Source organism: Bufo bufo, chromosome 1, assembly GCF_905171765.1.
Source record: "Bufo bufo chromosome 1, aBufBuf1.1, whole genome shotgun sequence".
In the NCBI taxonomy this organism is placed as follows: Eukaryota; Metazoa; Chordata; class Amphibia; order Anura; family Bufonidae; genus Bufo; species Bufo bufo.
This window is the reverse complement of record NC_053389.1, coordinates 768294334-768313667: the sequence shown is the minus strand read 5'-3', so window position 1 is coordinate 768313667 and position 19334 is coordinate 768294334. Positions and strand designations below refer to the sequence as shown.

At 43.8% G+C, this 19334-nt stretch overlaps 1 protein-coding gene across 1 annotated transcript; it reads right to left on the bottom strand.

Annotated features, from left to right (window-relative positions):
- Positions 1-927: 927 nt before the first annotated feature.
- On the bottom strand, positions 928-1884 carry LOC120987401 (olfactory receptor 13F1-like). The gene has a single exon (XM_040415893.1). It carries the CDS (start codon positions 1882-1884, stop codon positions 928-930), a length of 957 nt encoding a protein of 318 aa, XP_040271827.1.
- Positions 1885-19334: the final 17450 nt, after the last annotated feature.

Here is a 19334-nt window from a genome sequence, read left to right as displayed (position 1 = left end):
TTTATATTTTAATAGTTTGGGCATTTTGCGATGTGATGGTACCAATTAAGCTTTTTTTGTTTAATTATTTACTTATTTTACATGTAACATTGGTATAGGGGGTGATTAGAATTTGTAATACTTTTTAAGACTATTTTTAAAAACATTTATTTACTTTTTTAACTTTCTTTTTTGTCCCCCCCCCCTCCCCCACTAGGCGTCTTGAACTTGTAATTGCTTGTACCATAGACTGCAATAGATGTAATGTCTATGTGGATTCTCTGTACATCCTACTAAGCCTTTCAATAAAGCCTTTCCTGCCTTTCTATAAAAGACCTCTTACCAGCTTCACTTTTCTAATTGTCTGCCTTTCAACCCTCTCTAATTCTCCAATATCCTTTTGTATAGTGTGATCTCCTCATACTTGAAAATCAGACATCATATAGAACATGACAATCTCTTTCTAACAAAGCTAGAACCAGCCCTGTACCTCAAATGAGTCCAGAGATCTCCCCAATCATTGCTCTGCTAGATTTATATCAAGCTGACATCTCAAGGGGAGTGTCTTTCCTGCTGTAGCTCAGTAGCTCAGAGGGCATTTCTCAGCTCTCCTATCACAGCTCAGGAGGCAGTTGAAGGATGAAACTGAGCATGTGCGGCCATTTCAGTGAGCAGGACAAAGAAATAGGAAAAAAGCAAACAGCAGGTGGCGCCATACAGATACTTTTTTTTTTTAATAACTCAGTGGCTATACAAAATGTTTAATAACATACAATTACAAAAGTATTCAGATCCAGGTGCTAAGTACATAGTTGACACATATTATTTTATCCTGCTTAAGAATATAAAGATGCATACTCATTGAAAATGGAAAGAATATGAGAAAAATAATATTACAACTCTTCCCTTCCCCCAGGCCATGGAATAACTAGGAACTTTATTATTACCCTATTTCAAGGTAATTATTTTCTTTATGGCCAACTTTACCTCCTCATTCCTTAGGCTGTACATAATTGGATTTAACATGGGGGTCACTGCCGAGAACAGCGTTGATAAAACCAAGTCCTGTTCCTCTAAATGTTCTGAAGGAGGCTTTAGGTACATGCACATACCGGCCCCGTAGAACATACCCAAGACAGTAAGGTGTGAGGTGCAGGTGGAGAAGGCTTTCTTCTGACCCGTTGTGGAAGAAATGCTCAGAACAAGAGATATTATTTTGATGTATGATATTAAACTAAGAAGAAATAAGATGAGCCCAATTATGACCTCCGCAACGATGATGAGATGAAGTTTAGTGCTGTTGCAAAGAATTCTGTCGAAAGCCTTGAGCTCACAGAAGAACTGTTGTATTTTATTAGAATGGCATATATTCATCTGATAAATGGTCAGAGTAAGAAACAAGGCATCAACAGCAGTTGAAATCAATATACTCACAAGAACCAACATATAATTCCTCCTGTTCATAATCATATGATAATATAAGGGTTTACAGATGGCCACATATCGGTCATAGGCCATAAAAGACAGAAGCATGTCCTCCGTACAAGCAGCAAATGTGTACAAACACATTTGGGTGAAGCATTCTACAAAGGATATTGAGTTGTTTCCGGTGAGTAAGATGTCCATCAGTTTCGGCAGAGTCGATGACGTGAAAATAATGTCCACAGAAGATAAGTTGGTTAGAAAGATGTACATGGGCTTATGTAGTGACACATCAGTGATGACTGTTATGATTATTATGATGTTACCTAGTAATCCGATCAAGTAGATGAAGAAAAATAGAGCAAAAAAAACAGGACGGTTCTTTGCTAAGTGGTAGAAAGCCACAATCTCAAAATTCTCAATACTTGTTTGGTTCTCTATCAATTCCCTGATGACTTCCTTTGGATTTAGGGCCATGCACATTTCTTATGTATTTTATATAATATAAAATGATCTACAAAAAAAAATAAAAAATGCCTAAGGGTACTTTCACACTAGCGTTGTTGGATTCCGGCAGGCCTTCCGGATCCAGAAATCGGTATGCAAACGGATATCATTTGTTTCTGGATCCAGATCCATCTGACAAATGCATTGAAATACCGGATCCGTCTCTCCGGTCTCATCTGGAAAAAACGGTTCCGGTATTTATTTATTTTTACATTTTTAAAGGTCTGCGCATGCGCAGACTTGAAAACCGGATACGTCAATGCGGCAATTTCATGAACACTTGGTACCGGATCCGGCATTTGGCACCAGGAGTGGTGTGGAGTGGGCCCGGCATGCATGTTGGTACCTGCATTCCTTGGATATAATGGAGGCCATTTTGGCACCAAAGATGACAGAAATTGAAGCAGGCCCAGCATGCATGTGGAACCTACACTCCCTGAATTATATGGTAGCTGTCATGGCACATAACAGGTAGAATTTAGTGTTAGGAACCCGTCTTACAGAGATCGCCTTGACGTGTGGCAGACGGGCTCAAAATGATTTACCAAGCATCTCTAATTTATAAGTATAGCATTAGCAATTATTATGCATTTTTGTACTTTATTTGGTTTGCAGAGAGCTGTTGCATTGCATGTTTTGTTTTACACGGATCCGGCATTAATACATTTCAATGGAAATTAATGCCGGATCCGGCAAGTGTTCCGGAATTTTGGCGGGAGAAAATACTGCAGCATGCTGCAGTATTTTCTTTGGCCAAATAACTTAAAAGGGACGGAACGGAAGATATCCTGATGCATACTGAATGGATTGCTTTCCATTCAGAATGCATTAGGACAAAACGAATGCGTTTTTTCCCTGGTATTGAGCCCCTATGATGGAACTCAATACTGGAAAACTTTAACGCTAGTGTGAAAGTACCCTTAAACCTGTGGGGAAATAGACATCAAATTGTTAAGACAACTGAACTATTTAAAAAAAATCAATTTTAGGGTCATGCAAGTAGGTGTCTTATAGGTGCAGGTCTTACCACTGGGACCAGCACCTATATCGGGAACGGAGCGCCGCAAAGTGGTGGCTGGAAGACTCCTTTCCGGCCACCACCAAGCACTCTCTCCATAGACGTTAATGCGAGTGCACCGCACATGACCAGCCACCAGTCCCACTCACTTCTATCGGCCGACGGAAATATAGAAAATGAATGAAGGGCGGCTGCACACCACTTTCGGGGCTCTGTTCTCGATATAGGTGCAGGTCCTAGCAGTGGGACCCGCACCTATCAGACAATGGGGGCATATCCTGGCGATATGTACTCACTGTCTGAGATGAGACAACTCCTTTAAAGAGCACCCATCAGCATTATTAAACCTAATAAACCTCTCACTTAACCCTGTGTTCTCGCACCTGCACTTAGGCTCACTAATGTAATTATTATTATGGTATACTGAGTCATTGGAGAGTCAGTGTCTTAGGAAAATCATGATTTCCACTGGGAATGCGTGATTTTTCTAATGTGCTGTGGTAAGATGTGCAGATTTCTGAGCGGATAAGGCTACTTTCACACTAGCATTTAGAGATGTGGCAGACACCTTAACAATCTATGACTACAGAAGTGGCAGGTTGTTTCAAAAACTATGCCCCATAGTGCCTGCAACCAAATGCAAAACAGCAGTGAGCTTTCCAACAATAAAGGGGTTATCCCTTTAATGGGAAAATGTATAATTGAATGTAAAAGATGAAAATCAGACAATATATAGAACACGACAATCTTTTTCCAAAAAAGCTAGAACCAGCCCTGTACCTAACACGGATCCAGAGATCTCCCTATTTATTGCTCCAATTGCTCTGCTAGATTTATTTGAAGGGGTTGTGCAACTTTTTGGGTGGTGGGGGGCTAGTGTGGCTGGAGGGTATGACAACCCAATTGGCTGCAGTGATCAAAAAAGTGCTACAAAGCCCAATGAAAACTACTGGGTGGTCACAATGGGGGGAAAATGGAAGTGCATCTTACAGAGTGAATACTAATGACGGCTTCCATTATGGAAGCAGTCATCAGTATGCAGGAGGTGGGGGGAGTGGTGAGTGTGGCGCTGCACTGGCTGTACTCACCGCTCCCTGTTCTTCTTCAGGGTGCCGCACTGAACATGTCCTGACTTTGTACAGCAGTGTGTAGCTAGAAGCGAAGCCTTTCCCAAAATATTACCTATTGAAAGGGTATTCAGCGGCTATGCCGCTTCCTCTGTTGGACCATGCGATTATGTGATCACTGGGTGTATTGGGTATAGAAGAGCCGCAGACTCATCAGCTCTGCCTGTGGAAAATGCCCCCACAGGGGGCTGTTTTCTCCCGTAACTGGGGATCCTTTGCATCTCTGTGCCCCCCAGAGGTCTTTTAAAGACTTCTTGGGTGACATATTATGTGCCAAGAAAATAGAATACAAATAAAAAAATTAAAAAAATCATCCCATTCACACAAAACTATATACATATATCAAAATAACCGACACAAAATAGAGAACCCATTTTAATGAATTATTTTAGTGTCAATTTGTATATTTAAAAAATGAGCTAAAATGTGAAAAATATATATTTTTTAAACTTTGCAGTTTTTCCACAAATAAAACAAAAAAAAATGTTGCAAACATTATTTTTAGTAGATTCGAAAATTATGGGAAAATCCAGCTCAAGAATGGTGGAAAAAATTCGTAGCTTTATTGCGGCATAAAATCTTCGACAGAAACAGGAATTGTTCGGTTACACGTTTCAGACCACAAACAAATATCGGTCCTTCCTCATGACATATCGAACTAGTAATGGGATCGCACCATATGAGCAGCTCACACAGCTGGCCATGCAATCAATCGATCACATGATCGTGAGGAGCTGCACACATGGTGCAATCACATATGTCCAATCACTTTAAACATACACAGAGAGAATTAAAATCACATATACTGATCAAAACATCTACACAGATATGTAGTCAATGCATATATAAAAGAACAATGGCAAAACAAAAATATATAATAATAGTGAAACATCTGAACACAAAAGGGAGAAAAGGAAGACTCCCCTAGTAGTGTAGAATTAAATCATGATTTAAGGCCAGTCAATAACAGGTTAAATAATAATAATATATATATATATATATATATATATATATATATACACACAGCATGTTTGGCACTTCTATTTGTGGCAGTATGTAGATGTTGGAAATGGTGCCATTGATGTAGTTAAGACCCTGTTCACGCATATGTACTTTAGCTTAGGTTACTGATAAAATTAAGACCTTCAACACTAACAGCACAAATCACAGGATTTTTGCTTGTTTGATCTGCTTTTTTTGCTGTGAGAAAATCCATTCATGTAAGTTCTCCTATGTGTCAAAATATATTTCAGTCTTACTATTGAAAATAAAAAATTGTCATCTCATTAAAGGTTATGAACATCTTTGGGGCAATCTTTTTTTATTGCATCTTACTTATTTTGGGCTGAAAATTATTTTTCAGTTGGTCTTTTTTTTAAATGTTAAACAATTTTTGAGATACAAGGGTAAAAAAACAGACTATCCCTCATGAGTTCCGTCATGTGAAGCCTAATCTCTGATCTCCTGACCTTACAAGAATGTTTATGAGGTCAGGAGATCAGAGCTAAGAGCTCTACATGAGTTGTCAGCTAAAGGAACTCAGGAGGGACAGTCTGATTTTTAACCACTGAACATTTTTAATAAAGACCCAATAATAAAATGATATTTAGCCCAAAATGACTAAAATGCAATCATAACAAAATTGCCCAGATGGTGTCCATAGCCTTTAAGTGTACAGCCACACGGTCAGATTTGGTGCTGCCGTTTTGGAAGCCAAAACCAGGAGTTAATTGAAAAAAAGAGGAGGTTGTATCTGTCCTTCATACTTTCTCTTCTTTTATGTTCTCCTGATTTTGGCTTCCAAAATTGCATCAAGAAACATGACCATGTGGCCGTACCTTAAGTGTGATTGAAAATGTGGATCATTTACCATGAGCCTAAAGATGAGCACCATGAAGATTTAGTAAAGCTCTCTCAGCATATTTTATATCTTCTCCTTCATACACCTCTGGGATACTCACACCTGGGACATGCAGTAAAGAAGATTGATAGTTCATTATGGTAAAATAGAAAATGGTCCCCCTGATGATCTTAATTGATCTACTGACAATTAGAGCTCTTGTTTTCTTGTTTCCATTTGTACATTTATTAGTAGTGATCAGAAATGAGTGAATCAATTATTTTTTGTCTTAATCAGGTGGGTCTTGAATTTGCATGAAATGTGCATGTTTAAAAAAATAAAATACACTGCCTGTCCCAAAAAAAAGTGGCCACTTGGATTTAACTAAGCAAATAGTTATGAGCCTCCTATTGGATAATTACTGCATGGGCGATTATCTTTCAGCTGGCAACAAGTTATTTAACCCCAACCGGTGCAATGAGTTGCTTCTCATTTCTTAAACAACCATGTCGAAAGACACATCTCGTGGTCGTGGAAAAGATGTTAGTCTGTTTGAGAAGGGTCAAATCATTGACATGCATCAAGCAGAGAAAACATCTAAGGAGATTGCAGAAACTACTAAAATTGGGTAAAGAACTGTCCAATGCATTATTAAAAACTGGAAGGATAGTGGAGACCCATCGTATTCGAGGAAGAAATGTGGCAGGAAAAAAATCCTGAATGATCGTGATTGGCAATCACTTAAACGTTTAGTGAAATCAAATTGAAGAAAAACCACAGTAGAACTCAGGGCTATGTTTAATAGTGAAAGTAAGAGCATTTCCACACGCACAATGCGAAGGGAACTCAATGGATTGCGACTGAACAGCTGTGTAACCGTAAGAAAACCACTAATCAGTGAGACAAACCAGAAAAAAAGGCTTCAATTTGCTAGGGAGCATAAAGATTGGACTCTGGAGCAATGGAAGAAGGTGATGTGGTCTGATGAGTCCAGATTTACCCTGTTCCAGAGTGATGCGCGCATCAGGGTAAGAAGAGAGTCAGATGAAATGATGCACCCATCATGCCTAGTGCCTATTGTATAAGCCTGTGGGGGCAGTGCTATGATCTGGGGTTGCTGCAGTTGGTCAGGTCTAGGTTCAGCAACAGTATGTGCTCCAAGTATGAGGTCAGCTGACTACCTGAACATAATGAATGACCAGGTTATTCCATCAATGGATTTTTTCTTCCCTGATGGCACGGGCATATTCCAAGATGACAATGCCAGGATTCATCAGGCTCAAATTGTGAAAGAGTGGTTCAGGGAGCATGAGACATCATTTTCACACATGGATTGGCCACCACAGAGTCCAGACCTTAACCCCATTGAGAATCTTTGGAATGTGCTGGAGAAGGCTTTGAGCAGCAGTCAGACTCTGCCATCATCAATGCAAGATCTTGGCGAAAAATTAATGCAACACTGGATGGAAATAAATCTTGTGACATTGCAGAAGCTTATCGAAACAATGCCACAGCGAATGCGTGCCGTAATCAAAGCTAAAGGCTTTTTTTTGTTGGCGATTTTTTTTTTTTGGACAGGCAGTGTATATACATTGCAAGCCCAGGAGGAGCAGAGGATGAGAGAGATAATGACTCTGGCTTTAACTGTCAATCACAACTGTTACACTGATGCTCTGTAGGGCCAGGGTAGTGACAGTGTAGTACCCCAGAGGGGGCACTACCATTATTACACCTAGCCTCTGTCTCTAATGGCTTGCAGAGAATGTCATCAGTGTATTTATTTCCAGGTCCTCTGATACTGTGGCTTAATAATATTGGTATGGAACTGTTATTACATATAATGTGTCGGATTGTCCAGCAGGTGGCAGTGTATCCGGCAGAAAGTACCTTTAGATAGATGGAACGTAACATTCCATTTTCCCCCTTTTGGGCAGAAGTGAGATAGTCCTGTTTCCTACCAAGGGAGGGGCTAGAGGACGATATGGTTGAGTCGAGAGTGGATTTAAGAGTTTGAGCGAGAAAGTGAAGCAGCATGGTGTGGTGAGGGAACACTTTCCCCTTACTGCTGCAGGAGCTTTGGGAAAGTAGCTCAGAGAGCAGGTCACTCCTGATATATAAAAGGACTTGGTACCTCTGAGAGGCAAAACAGAGCCCAAGACCCCTACTCAGCAAAACGGGTAACAGGATACCTGACTCTCATAAGAAACAGTAAATGAAGCTGACATGAACCAGACTGAAGCCAGAGATTAGCACAGCAGCAGAGAGATAAACCAAAGTATTAAAGTTTACCTGTCAGTTTAACCTTAGCCTGCTGAAGCCAAGAGAAAGATCGAGTATTGTTTGGATGACATAAGTTCATTGCAAGTTTATTCAAGTAAAAAAACCTCAAACGTCATCAAGTCTGGACACTGCTTACTCCACCAACTACAACTCTTTTGTTGGTATGGAGACTAACCCTGGGGAGCGACAGTATCCAGGTAGGAGCACCTTAACACAAAACTATTAGGGCCACAACATACCACTCTGCATTCCTAAACCTTGGGACCTGATCACCCCTGGGGGGTGGCATGCTGCAACGGGCAGGCACATCCTTTCTTCCCTCAGGGCACACCTTGATGTTGGGGCTCTTGTCATGGTAGTTGGGGTGCCCTTTATGTTAAAGATTTGGTGTCAGTCCAAGGCAAAAGGTGTAGAATGCAGTGGCCGATGTATGGTACAGAAGTCAGTAACCAGGCTATATGTATGAAATAAATGTCTCTCTTTATTAAAGTTCAGAATGGGAGTTGTAGTACATTCAATGGTATCAAAACACAGTTCTAATAATTCACAGTGAAAATCTTCCCAGATAGCAAAGTATGGATTTAAGGATGGGAATTATAATACTCTTTACTCTCTATCTTCTCTATCTGCAGAATCTAGGGCTGACAATATTACTCTTGCAATGGTGGCTGAAATTCCCAGTTGAGTGGTACAGGTTTAAAGATATGACTGGCCAGGTTGTTTCCAAGTGTGAAGGGTGGTTTAACAATGTCTTTCTCACTACAGTAAAGTCTCCTTACTGACGGACTTCAAAGCCTGACCATGCAGATTCTGGACATTCTGGGTTCTCTCTGTCTCTGGATTACTGTAAAAATGGTGAGGTGTTTCACTTGACTAGATAATTATCAGAGAAGGTGAATATCTGGAACTTTGGCCTAGTCCTGTATGGAGCGAGATCATGTAGCTTCTCTCACTTCCTCTACTGAAAACGGAATGACTAGGCGGAGCTAGGGGCAGTTCTAAGTCCACAACCGATCCAAACAAAAGCTATACTGGGTATAATACAGTGCATTAATACATTAAACAACATTCCATAACATTAAATAGCAAGAACAGTTTGCAAGTACTCTGGTCTGTGGTACTGCATACAGAAAAATAACAAGCACAAAAAATTCTTGCCAATCTCATGCCATGCAGAAAGAATATTATACCATGTACACATACATATCTACTTTGTACTTACATTGTGCCAATGTATAATAGCAGACCAACACAATCCAAGGGCTAATGACATATACAGAATCATTCCAGGGGTAGATAAATACATCATATACTATATGTATCATATAGTACAGAATGTCAGTTCAACAAAGAGTTGCTAAGATATGAAAGTAGTGTTAACGATCAGGGCCATATTTATTCAAGTGGGGGGGGGCAGTTCATGCTGCCCCCCTACTTGAAGTGGGCCTGTGCATACCCCGACACACACAGGATTGTGCGGTATACCCCCCAGGTTTTTGCAGTGAAGCCTCCCAGGACCCGCACCCTCACCATTATTGTTCTGTGATGCCTTTCACGCCTCCACCGCCAAGATTGCGCTGTGCAGTAAACGCCACTTTCCAGAATTGTGTATTGCTGTCGCCCACAACCCCCACACACTATGATTGTGCTGTTCTGCCCAACCTCCCCACAATTGCACTTTGCTGCCTCCCAGACCTCCCCCAAACCAAGATTGAACTCTCCTGCAGACAGTCAGTGTCTGTGTCCCCCATAACCCCCACAGCCAGCAGGATATGTCACTAACCCTTCAGTCCCCTCACCTCAGTTGCAGTAGGACACTAAACACTAGCAGTGCACAAATCCTGGGGGAAGCCTGGACTGATGATTCCACAACTACCAGGACTAAACTGTGCTGCCTCCTTCTCCTATGCTCATTGAACTCCATTCCCTCTCACCTGCTGTGTGTTTTGTAGGACAGTGCAGCACAGCAGGACTTCCTCAGTGGACTCTCACTTCTGACAGCAGGTGGCTGCGTGGTGTGGACCACACCAAGTCACCAACTGTCAGTTGACACTGATAAAGTCCTGCGGAGCTGACATGGAAGGTTAATGGACAGTGGTGAGTATCAGTGCGTCACCACTGAATCACCTCCTCTGGAGACTCTTCTTAGTCTTATTAGCTCCAGCCTCTAGGGACATTTTAGTTCCTGTACTCCTCTCTAGTGGTGCTCACAGTCGGACTGGCAGGCAGTTGGGCATGTGGGCAGGTGAGTGACACTTGACACTAACCTGGAATCCCTAGACCAGAATGAAGGACAGCAACTTTACTGGCTCTGACTGTGCTGATTGGTGAAACTGTATGGGGGCTCGTTTTTTTTTGCGGAACAAACTAGTTATTATTGGTACCATTTTTGTGGTACATGACATTTTGATCACTGTTATTTAATTTTTTTTGTGGGGGACAAGGTGACAAAAAAATGGCAAATCGCATGTTTTTCATGTTTTTCATTTTTTTCTGTATGCCGCACACAAGAATTATTGGGGAAGGGGGTGATTTAAACTTTTTATATTTTGGTGTTTTGTCTTTTTTGGCCCCCTTTAGGGGGATCTAACCTGGAATCTTTTGATCCCTTATCCCATTCACCCTAATAGAGATCTATTAGGGTGAATAAGATTTTGGCTCTCTCCCTGCTGAGCTGTGCCTCATGCACAGCTTAGCAGGAAGGTTAGCATGCTAAGGCATGGTAACCGATCACAGCCCTGCAATTTCACTGTGGGGGCTCCATTTGGAAAGCAGAGGCAGCCGCATCCCTCTGCCTTACTTCACTCCAAAGACATACTGATAGGGACCTTAGATTGTGAGCTCCATTGAGGACAGTTGGATGCTAATGTCTGTAAAGCACTGCGGAATATAGTAGCGCTTTTAATTGTGGAATCTGAGGGGTCAAATGATGGGGTTAAGTGGTATTGCCTATCCCGGTTCTTGCGGCCAGGTGCCGACTGTATTACACAGCTGGCACCCTCCATGTATGGAGTGGGCTCACTGCAGCAGCTTGCTCCATACAAGCCCTCACACACTATCAAGTACATGTACATGATAATAAGTGAAAGGGTTAATGGTTGAAGAAGTGTTCTTTTCGTGCAATTCTGTGCCCTTTTTCTCCAAATATACCTCTACTCATTGTGGTCAAAGAGTTCAACTTTAACCTCATTGGTCCACAGGACTTTTTTCCAAAATGCATCAGGCTTGTTTAAAATGTTCTTTTGCTAATTTCTGACACTGAATTTTGTGGTGAGGACTCTAGAAAGGTTTTCTTCTGATGACTCTTCCATTAAGGCCATATATGTGCAGATGTCGATTAACAGTAGAACAACGTACCACAACTCTGTAGGGCCAGGGTCTGCTAAATCTTCCTGAAGGTCTTTTTCAATCAAGCAGGGGTTCTGATTTGCCTTTCTACCATTCGTATGAGTAGCTGTCTCTGAAATATTTCTTCATCTTCCAGACATTATCTTGACCTCCACCGTTCCTCTTAACTGCCATTTCTTAATTACATTTCGAACTGAGGAAATGGCAGCTGCTTAGAAGAACCCATGGCTGCTGTATTTTAGGACAAGATTAGAGGAGTCTGGGTATTTATAAAGCTTTGAAATTTGCATCACCTGCCCTTTCCTAACGATGACTGTGAACAAGCCTTACGTCTAAGCTTATTTAAAGTCTGAGGCCTTGGTCAAAGTCTTTTGAGCGCTTAAATCTCCTTGGGTTTCCGTACTTTTTTAAGGCACTCCTTTCCTTTTTTCACTCCAAAATTGTACAAAACCAAAACAATACACATGATATTGCTTACAATGGTAAAAGGTGTGTTTCATCTTTAACCTTGTGCCTTTTGGAGATTATTTCATCTTCAACTTGCTTAACTGTTCACAGAAAAGGTCATTTTGACCAGAAATGCCCAAACTTTTGCATGCCAATGTACTGTCTGGGGCGAAATAAGGAAGCACTACTACTGTGTGAGGACCCTTAGAAGGCATTCTATTGTGTGGAAGCAAAAAGGTGGTATGACTACTGTGTGATGGCACTAAGGGGGCATGACTACTCTAAAGGGGGCATTACATGGACATTACTATGAAGGGGCATGACTACTGCATAAGGGCATTATGGTGGCATGACTACTGTCTGGGGGCACTAAGGAGGCATGACTACTGTGAAGGGACACTAAGGGGACATGACTACTGATTTGGGAGCATGCAGGGCGTGGGGGGGGGGGTCGGACATAGGTAACGGGTCAGTTGAAGGAAGTTGCTTGCAGAGACGAGGGGAAGAGATTCATTAAAAAACTTTCACGTTTATGGTGAATCAGGGAGATGACAGTGTGGACGCAGATACAATTGAATGCCGGGGCACCTGGAAACTGGGTGAATCATTCCACTGACTGGGTGCCCTGAAAAAGGGACGATCTGACCCCCCCTTCAGGAGTCCAGGGTAGTGTGCCAATACGGTTGCACAGGCCGCACTCCTAATGACGGCCTTTATTATACCGTTACACAGATAATGAGGCCAGCAGCATGTACGCAGTATATAGCAGAAGCTATAGAAACAGCCCTGCAGCTGAATACAGAACAAAATAAGGGTTTAACCCTTGCACTGCTGCCAGAACCTCATGTTCAGTGAAGAAAATCACACTGCATACATCAGTTTACATGTGAATAACCCACAGGAATAGGTCATGTCCTCCCCACAGCAATGCAAGCAGCAGTAGAGCAGGGGATAACAGAGCTGGTTATGACAGTGGTCTTCCACTATTTGTTTATAGGACACTGCTCGACCTTATAAAATTTCTGTATGTAAACTCTGCTGAAGAATCCAATGAGAGAGGAGACACAGGGCAGACACCTCAACCAGCAGATTGGGCTGTGCAGGGGGCATGGCTTGTTGTTCTAACCAGCACAGCCTCCACAGTGATGTTCAGTGCACAGAGGCAGACCTGCTCCTTCTGCTCATCAGAGCAAGAAAAGAAGCTGACATCACAGGTCATGTGACACTCAGCTAACTAGAGAACAGGGCCACTGGAAATGAAGTAAGTGAATCGAAAACTTCTTACATTTGGTTAGTTAGAAACATACTGTTGTGGAAATTTTATTAGGATGTGTTTCTAATATATTGTGTATTGTCATCATGTCTCTCAGTGTCAGGGTAAACCATTGGAGTGGATATCTTCCTGTGTATGTGTAGTGTCCCACTAGGTAAAGGTGGGCACTACACAAGGGTTAATGTGTTTATTGCATTTACTGTCATGTGTTGTATTTCCCTGTGTTATCTGGGTGTCAGGCCTGTCAGGGTGCAGTTTAGCCTCCCAGGCGTTAGAGGGAGCTAGAGAGCCCTAGTTATATATAACAAGGCCCAGACAGGGGAGTGGTAGTGTATTCCAGGGGACTAGAGGAGTCACTTAGTCAACCTGAAGCTCCTGAGGCTAGGCTTAGCTCAGTTGAGATACCCCAGTAGTAGGAGTGCACCTCCTGGGAGAAACCTGCAGCCACCTTTGAAAGTACAGCACTGAAAACAGCTAGGAAAATAAGGTATTGTAACCTCAAGCAAGTGCCAATACTGGAGGAAGGATTTTGTACCAAGGATTTAAGCCAGCAATTAGGCATCCGGGCCTTGGGATCCAGCCAGCTAGAATAGCTGAAGGGGATAGAACAGCATTGCACTGCAAAGTATTAATTGTTTGCCCTCCAAGTATCTTGCAAGATTGAAACCTGCTGTGAAGTAAACCTGCTGTGAAGTAAACCTGCTGCATTTTGTATGACAAAGGACTGCATTATATACCGCTGCAACTGTATGTATAAAGTTGGACTGTTCCACCAAGTAAAGCAACGTTTGGTTTACCAACTGCGTACTCTATTAATCCTCCTACAAATCGGTGTGCCACCGTTACAGGCACTGGTGTCACGAACCTTAAAGGGACCTTACCTAAGGCACTCAAAACACCTCCAACACCCAGGGCACCTCACACAACATCAGGCCTGGTCCCTAACTACAGAGTGTGCCCCAGAGGAACTAGTGTCTACCTCTCCTTCACTGCTGCATGCCTGCCCAGGGTTCTCCTCAGAAAAGTGAGTAACCCTTGATTGCCCATACCGTGACCTCACTGTCGCTATACCCTGCAGGTCTGGCGTGCTGCATAAATTGGCGTCACGAACAGGATTCCGAACATTCCTGCGCCATTGCGGATACAAAAACTGTGTGCCATTATTTGCCTTAAAGTGACCAAGCCCTAATTGCTTTATTGAAAATTGCTGGGCCAAAGAACTGTAATAATTTGCGGTGTGAAACTGTGCTTTTATGGACTGTTTTGCTGTTGTAAAGCCACCGCTTGCTGTCAGTGAATAGACAGCGTTTTGCTCAAAGATGGCCGCTTAACCTGACTGGATTTATTTGCTGCGTCATCTTCATACTAAATTGGCGGTAAAAATTGGCGCCTTCTACTGAAAAGTGCGGGAAAGGCTATATGTCCGCGCCACCGCCCTGTCTGGAAATTTACATGTCTGCTGAAATAGACTCCGCCTCCCCCATGTTGGAGTACCCGGGGGGGCGGCCTCCCGGAGCAGTGGGAGGTCTTGACTGAATTAATGTGTGCCGCCCTGTCGCTCTCCAGAGAAGGATCGAGCGTGTTGGAAAAATGGGCGAGTCCGTGGCCCTCACCTGAGCTGCCTCGCAGAGAAAAGACAATCCGAGAATTAGAAGATGTGGGAAGATTCCATGCTGCCCTGGACAACATCCGAAAAGGAAAGAGAGCGGATGCCTCACCTGAACCTGCAGCGGCTGCGCAGGATGTGCCCTCTACTTCACAAGTGCCGGCGGCGACATCGGAGGACAGCGATCCCGAATCCGAAAGCCTGGACGACCAGATCGTGCGGCTGGAGAAGCAATTACGTGAGCTGCGCCAGATTGCCTCCGCCAAGATCCAGACTCCACCTAACCAGAAGGAAAGTGGACTTAAGGACTCGGACGTCTCCGGGTCTGAGGTGAGAGTACCTGTCCCTACCCGTCGGCCACCTACTGCTACTGCGGCTACACTGAGGCCCCCAAGGAGGCCCTCTCACACTGTATCCTGCTGCGCAGAGCTGGTTGTCCCAGAGCCCACCGGACCGCTTGCGGCAGCGGTACCCAGGCCAGTGCAGCAGCCCACAATTGTTATGCCTGCACCGGTGAGGTCAGCAACTGTGATCACCCCTAGGCCTATGGGGCCAATACCTATTAGAGGTCCCTTTATGCTGCAGCTGCCCCCCAATACTGTGTTGTGGGCACATCCGCCTGTTGACGCTCACTACAGGCCCCATCTGCAAGCGAAGCCAGGGAGCACCACTGAGATGCAAAGTGGATATGACATGCCCCTGTGAATTGGCCTGCTAGGCCATCGATTTGTTTGATTGCTTTCATCAAGGGACCTCATTGCTGAGAATTTAACCCTTCCAGGACAGGAGTCCTTTGTTTTGGTCCTTTGTTGCTGCTGCCAGTTACCCACGGCTCAGTGGTAGTGGTCACCCACTGAAATATCAATTGCAGCAAAGCCATCTTGTTTACAGGACCTCCTGCCTGCTTCTTCAAAATTGTGCCAAGTTGTGCCTGTTTCTATGTTGCACCTTTAACCCTTTTTAACCCCCTTTTCAGGTTGATTAAATGTATTGCAGCACTTATTCTTATAAATGCCATTGGAATAATGTGGGCTATTTTTATGTGCTGCCATTTTATTGTGCAACCTAAGTCTAAGGAAATGCGCCCAGGGATGGACTCAAATGCACATGAGCCTCTGAGATTTTGCTATTTTAAAGAAATGTGCCCATAGATGGACTCCACTGTATGTGAGCCTCTGTGATCTTATACCTTCACCAGTGCTGGACTTTTTGAAACACTTGCTATTAATTAAGAAAGAAACCTGGGTACGGACTCATTTATATCCTTTGAGCCTCCAAGGATTTATGTTTTGTTTACATTTTCATGGACTATCCTGGTTTATTGATACGCTGCACCAGGTCAGCGCCCCTGTTCCCTTACATTATCCTGAGAGAAGAAAACGACACCCCTTTTCACCATTCCTTTCAGTGACACTGTTTGTTAATTTTTATATGGTTACTGTGGTGATTGCTGTATGTGCATGTTCTCATTTGTCTTTCAGGTTGCCGCTTCCAGATGGGCGGATCCTCCATGTTGTGCCGAGGACGGGCAACGTCATAGCGTGGGGGTATGTAGTGTCCCACTAGGTAAAGGTGGGCACTACACAAGGGTTAATGTGTTTATTGCATTTACTGTCATGTGTTGTATTTCCCTGTGTTATCTGGGTGTCAGGCCTGTCAGGGTGCAGTTTAGCCTCCCAGGCGTTAAAGGGAGCTAGAGAGCCCTAGTTATATATAGGAAGGCCCAGACAGGGGAGAGTTAGTGTATTCCAGGGGACTAGAGGAGTCACTTAGTCAACCTGAAGCTCCTGAGGCTAGGATTAGCCCAGTTGAGATACCCCAGTAGTAGGAGAGCACCTCCTGGGAGAAACCTGCAGCCACCTTTGAAAGTACAGCAGTGAAAACAGCTAGGAAAATAAGGTATTGTAACCTCAAGCAAGTGCCAATACTGGAGGAAGGATTTTGTACCAAGGATTTAAGCCAGCAATTAGGCATCCGGGCCTTGGGATCCAGCCAGCTAGAATAGCTGAAGGGGATAGAGCAGCATTGCACTGCAAAGTATTAATTGTTTGCCCTCCAAGTATCTTGCAAGATTGAAACCTGCTGTGAAGTAAACCTGCTGTGCATTTTGTATGACAAAGGACTGCATTATATACCGCTGCAACTGTATGTATAAAGTTGGACTGTTCCACCAAGTAAAGCAACGTTTGGTTTACCAACTGCGTACTCTATTGATTCCTCCTACAAATCGGTGTGCCACCGTTACAGGCACTGGCGTCACGAACCTTAAAGGGACCTTACCTAAGGCACTCAAAACACCTCCAACACCCAGTGCACCTCACACAACATCAGGCCTGGTCCCTAACTACAGAGTGTGCCCCAGAGGAACTAGTCTCTACCTCTCCTTCACTGCTGCATGCCTGCCCAGTGTTCTCCTCAGAAAAGTGAGTAACCCTCGATTGCCCATACCGTGACCTCACTGTCGCTATACCCTGCAGGTCTGGCGTGCTGCATATGTCCTGTCACAGCTGCTGGGCGCAGAGGTGTCCGTCGGCGAATGGTCCATGTGCTAAGCACTGGGCTGTGGACTGATGTGTTCAGCAGAGCAGTGTTTTGTTGGCTGATGTATGGACGCCGGCAAGGGCCCCCGCGCAAGACGCAGATTTATTGGTTTGGCATGGATGCATTCGTTAAGAGAACAATATATGAAAGGAACGTGCGTTTGTTGTCTCTAGTGCGCCTGTTCAGCCGCTGGAGATAATGACGTTGTCCTGTAAATAAACATGCATGAGGATCATAGTAACTTTATCTGGCATTGATCACTGAGCAAGGCTGGATAAGGTTCGCTCCAGTGGTTATAGGCTACATGTGTTTGTTAGGGCTCTTTCACACCTGCGTTCTTTTCTTCCGGCATAGAGTTCCGTCGTCGGGGCTCTATGCCGGAAGATCAGTTTTATCCTAATGCATTCTGAATGGAGAGAAATCCGTTCAGGATGCATCAGGATGTCTTCAGTTCCGGAACGGAACGTTTTTTGGCCGAGAAAATACCGCAGCATGCTGCGCTTTTTGCTCCGGCCAAAAATCCTGAAGACTTGCCGCAAGGCCGGATCCGGAATTAATGCCCATTGAAAGGCATTGATCCGTATCCGGCCTTAAGCTAAACGTCGTTTCGGCGCATTGCCGGACCCGACATTTAGCTTTTTCAGAGTGGTTACCATGGCTGCCGGGACGCTAAAGTCCTGGCAGCCATGATAAAGTGTAGTGGGGAGCGGGGGGGCAGTATACTTACCGTCCGTGCGGCTCCCCGGGCGCTCCAGAGTGACGTCAGGGCGCCCCAGGCGCATGGATCATGTGATTGCATGGATCACGTCATCCATGCGCATGGGGCGCTCTGACGTCATTCTGGAACGCCCCGGGAGCCGCACGGACTGTAAGTATACCGCTCCCTCGCTCCCCGCTCCTACTATGGCAACCAGGACTTTAATAGCGTCCTGGCTGCCATAGTAACACTGAAAGCATTTTGAAGACGGCTCCGTCTTCAAATGCTTTCAGTACACTTGCGTTTTTCCGGATCCGGCGGGCACCTCCGGCAACGGAAGTGCACGCCGGATCCCAACAACGCAAGTGTGAAAGAGGCCTTAGCTGGCTATGTTATTCTAAATGATGGTGTCTTGTCTACCTATGTCATCACTTCCTGTATGTCATCACTTCCTGCATCCTTGTTACAAGAAGTAAGTGGTCGGGTGATGGGCCAGCCCCTTTTCTATTGTTACACCTTTTGTGAGTAAACAATAAAAGTGTACAGACTGGGCGGGATCAAGGCAGTGCTCAGCAAGAACTCAAAATGGTAACACCTGTGTCTGACTCTGACTGCGGTTGAGAGATTTACCTTTCCTTACACAAAGCCTGATGCAAGCGGATTTCAACTATTAATATTTTTACAACAGTTGGCGAGCACAGTTAGGGAGATAATTTTTCCCCCCGTTATCAGCAGAACTTAAAGGAGACACAGCTTAATTTTCAAAAAGCAAAAAAAGGCCGGCATAAGGTAATATCCTTTTCCTTACTCTCATTTTTGAGAAAGTTTTGCTCTTTGTGAATTGAAATCTGTGTACTCCAATCTGCTGATATCAGGAAAAAAATCTACTGAAAGAACCTTTTGGTGTATGTGGTTGTTTTCTGCTGCGTCAAGGGGTGTAAGGACAGGGTAAGTGCTTTTCCGTTGTGTTGATTGTACAGAGATTGTACAGAGATTGTACAGAGATTGTGATGTGTGTGCTGAGTAGTACAGAGTATTGTGTTTTTTGTTGTAACTTCTTAACTTTCATATTACTGTGATTTTGTAAGAGGCGATGTTATAGAGGCAGCAATTTGTTTTAGTGTTTGTACATTAGAGACAGCATTTAAAGAGTATTTTTATATTGTTAGCCTGTAAATCACCCGCAGAGTGGAGGTTTGCTCTGGTTTTGGGGGTGGGGCACAAGAAATATAGAAACTGTTTTGTTTAG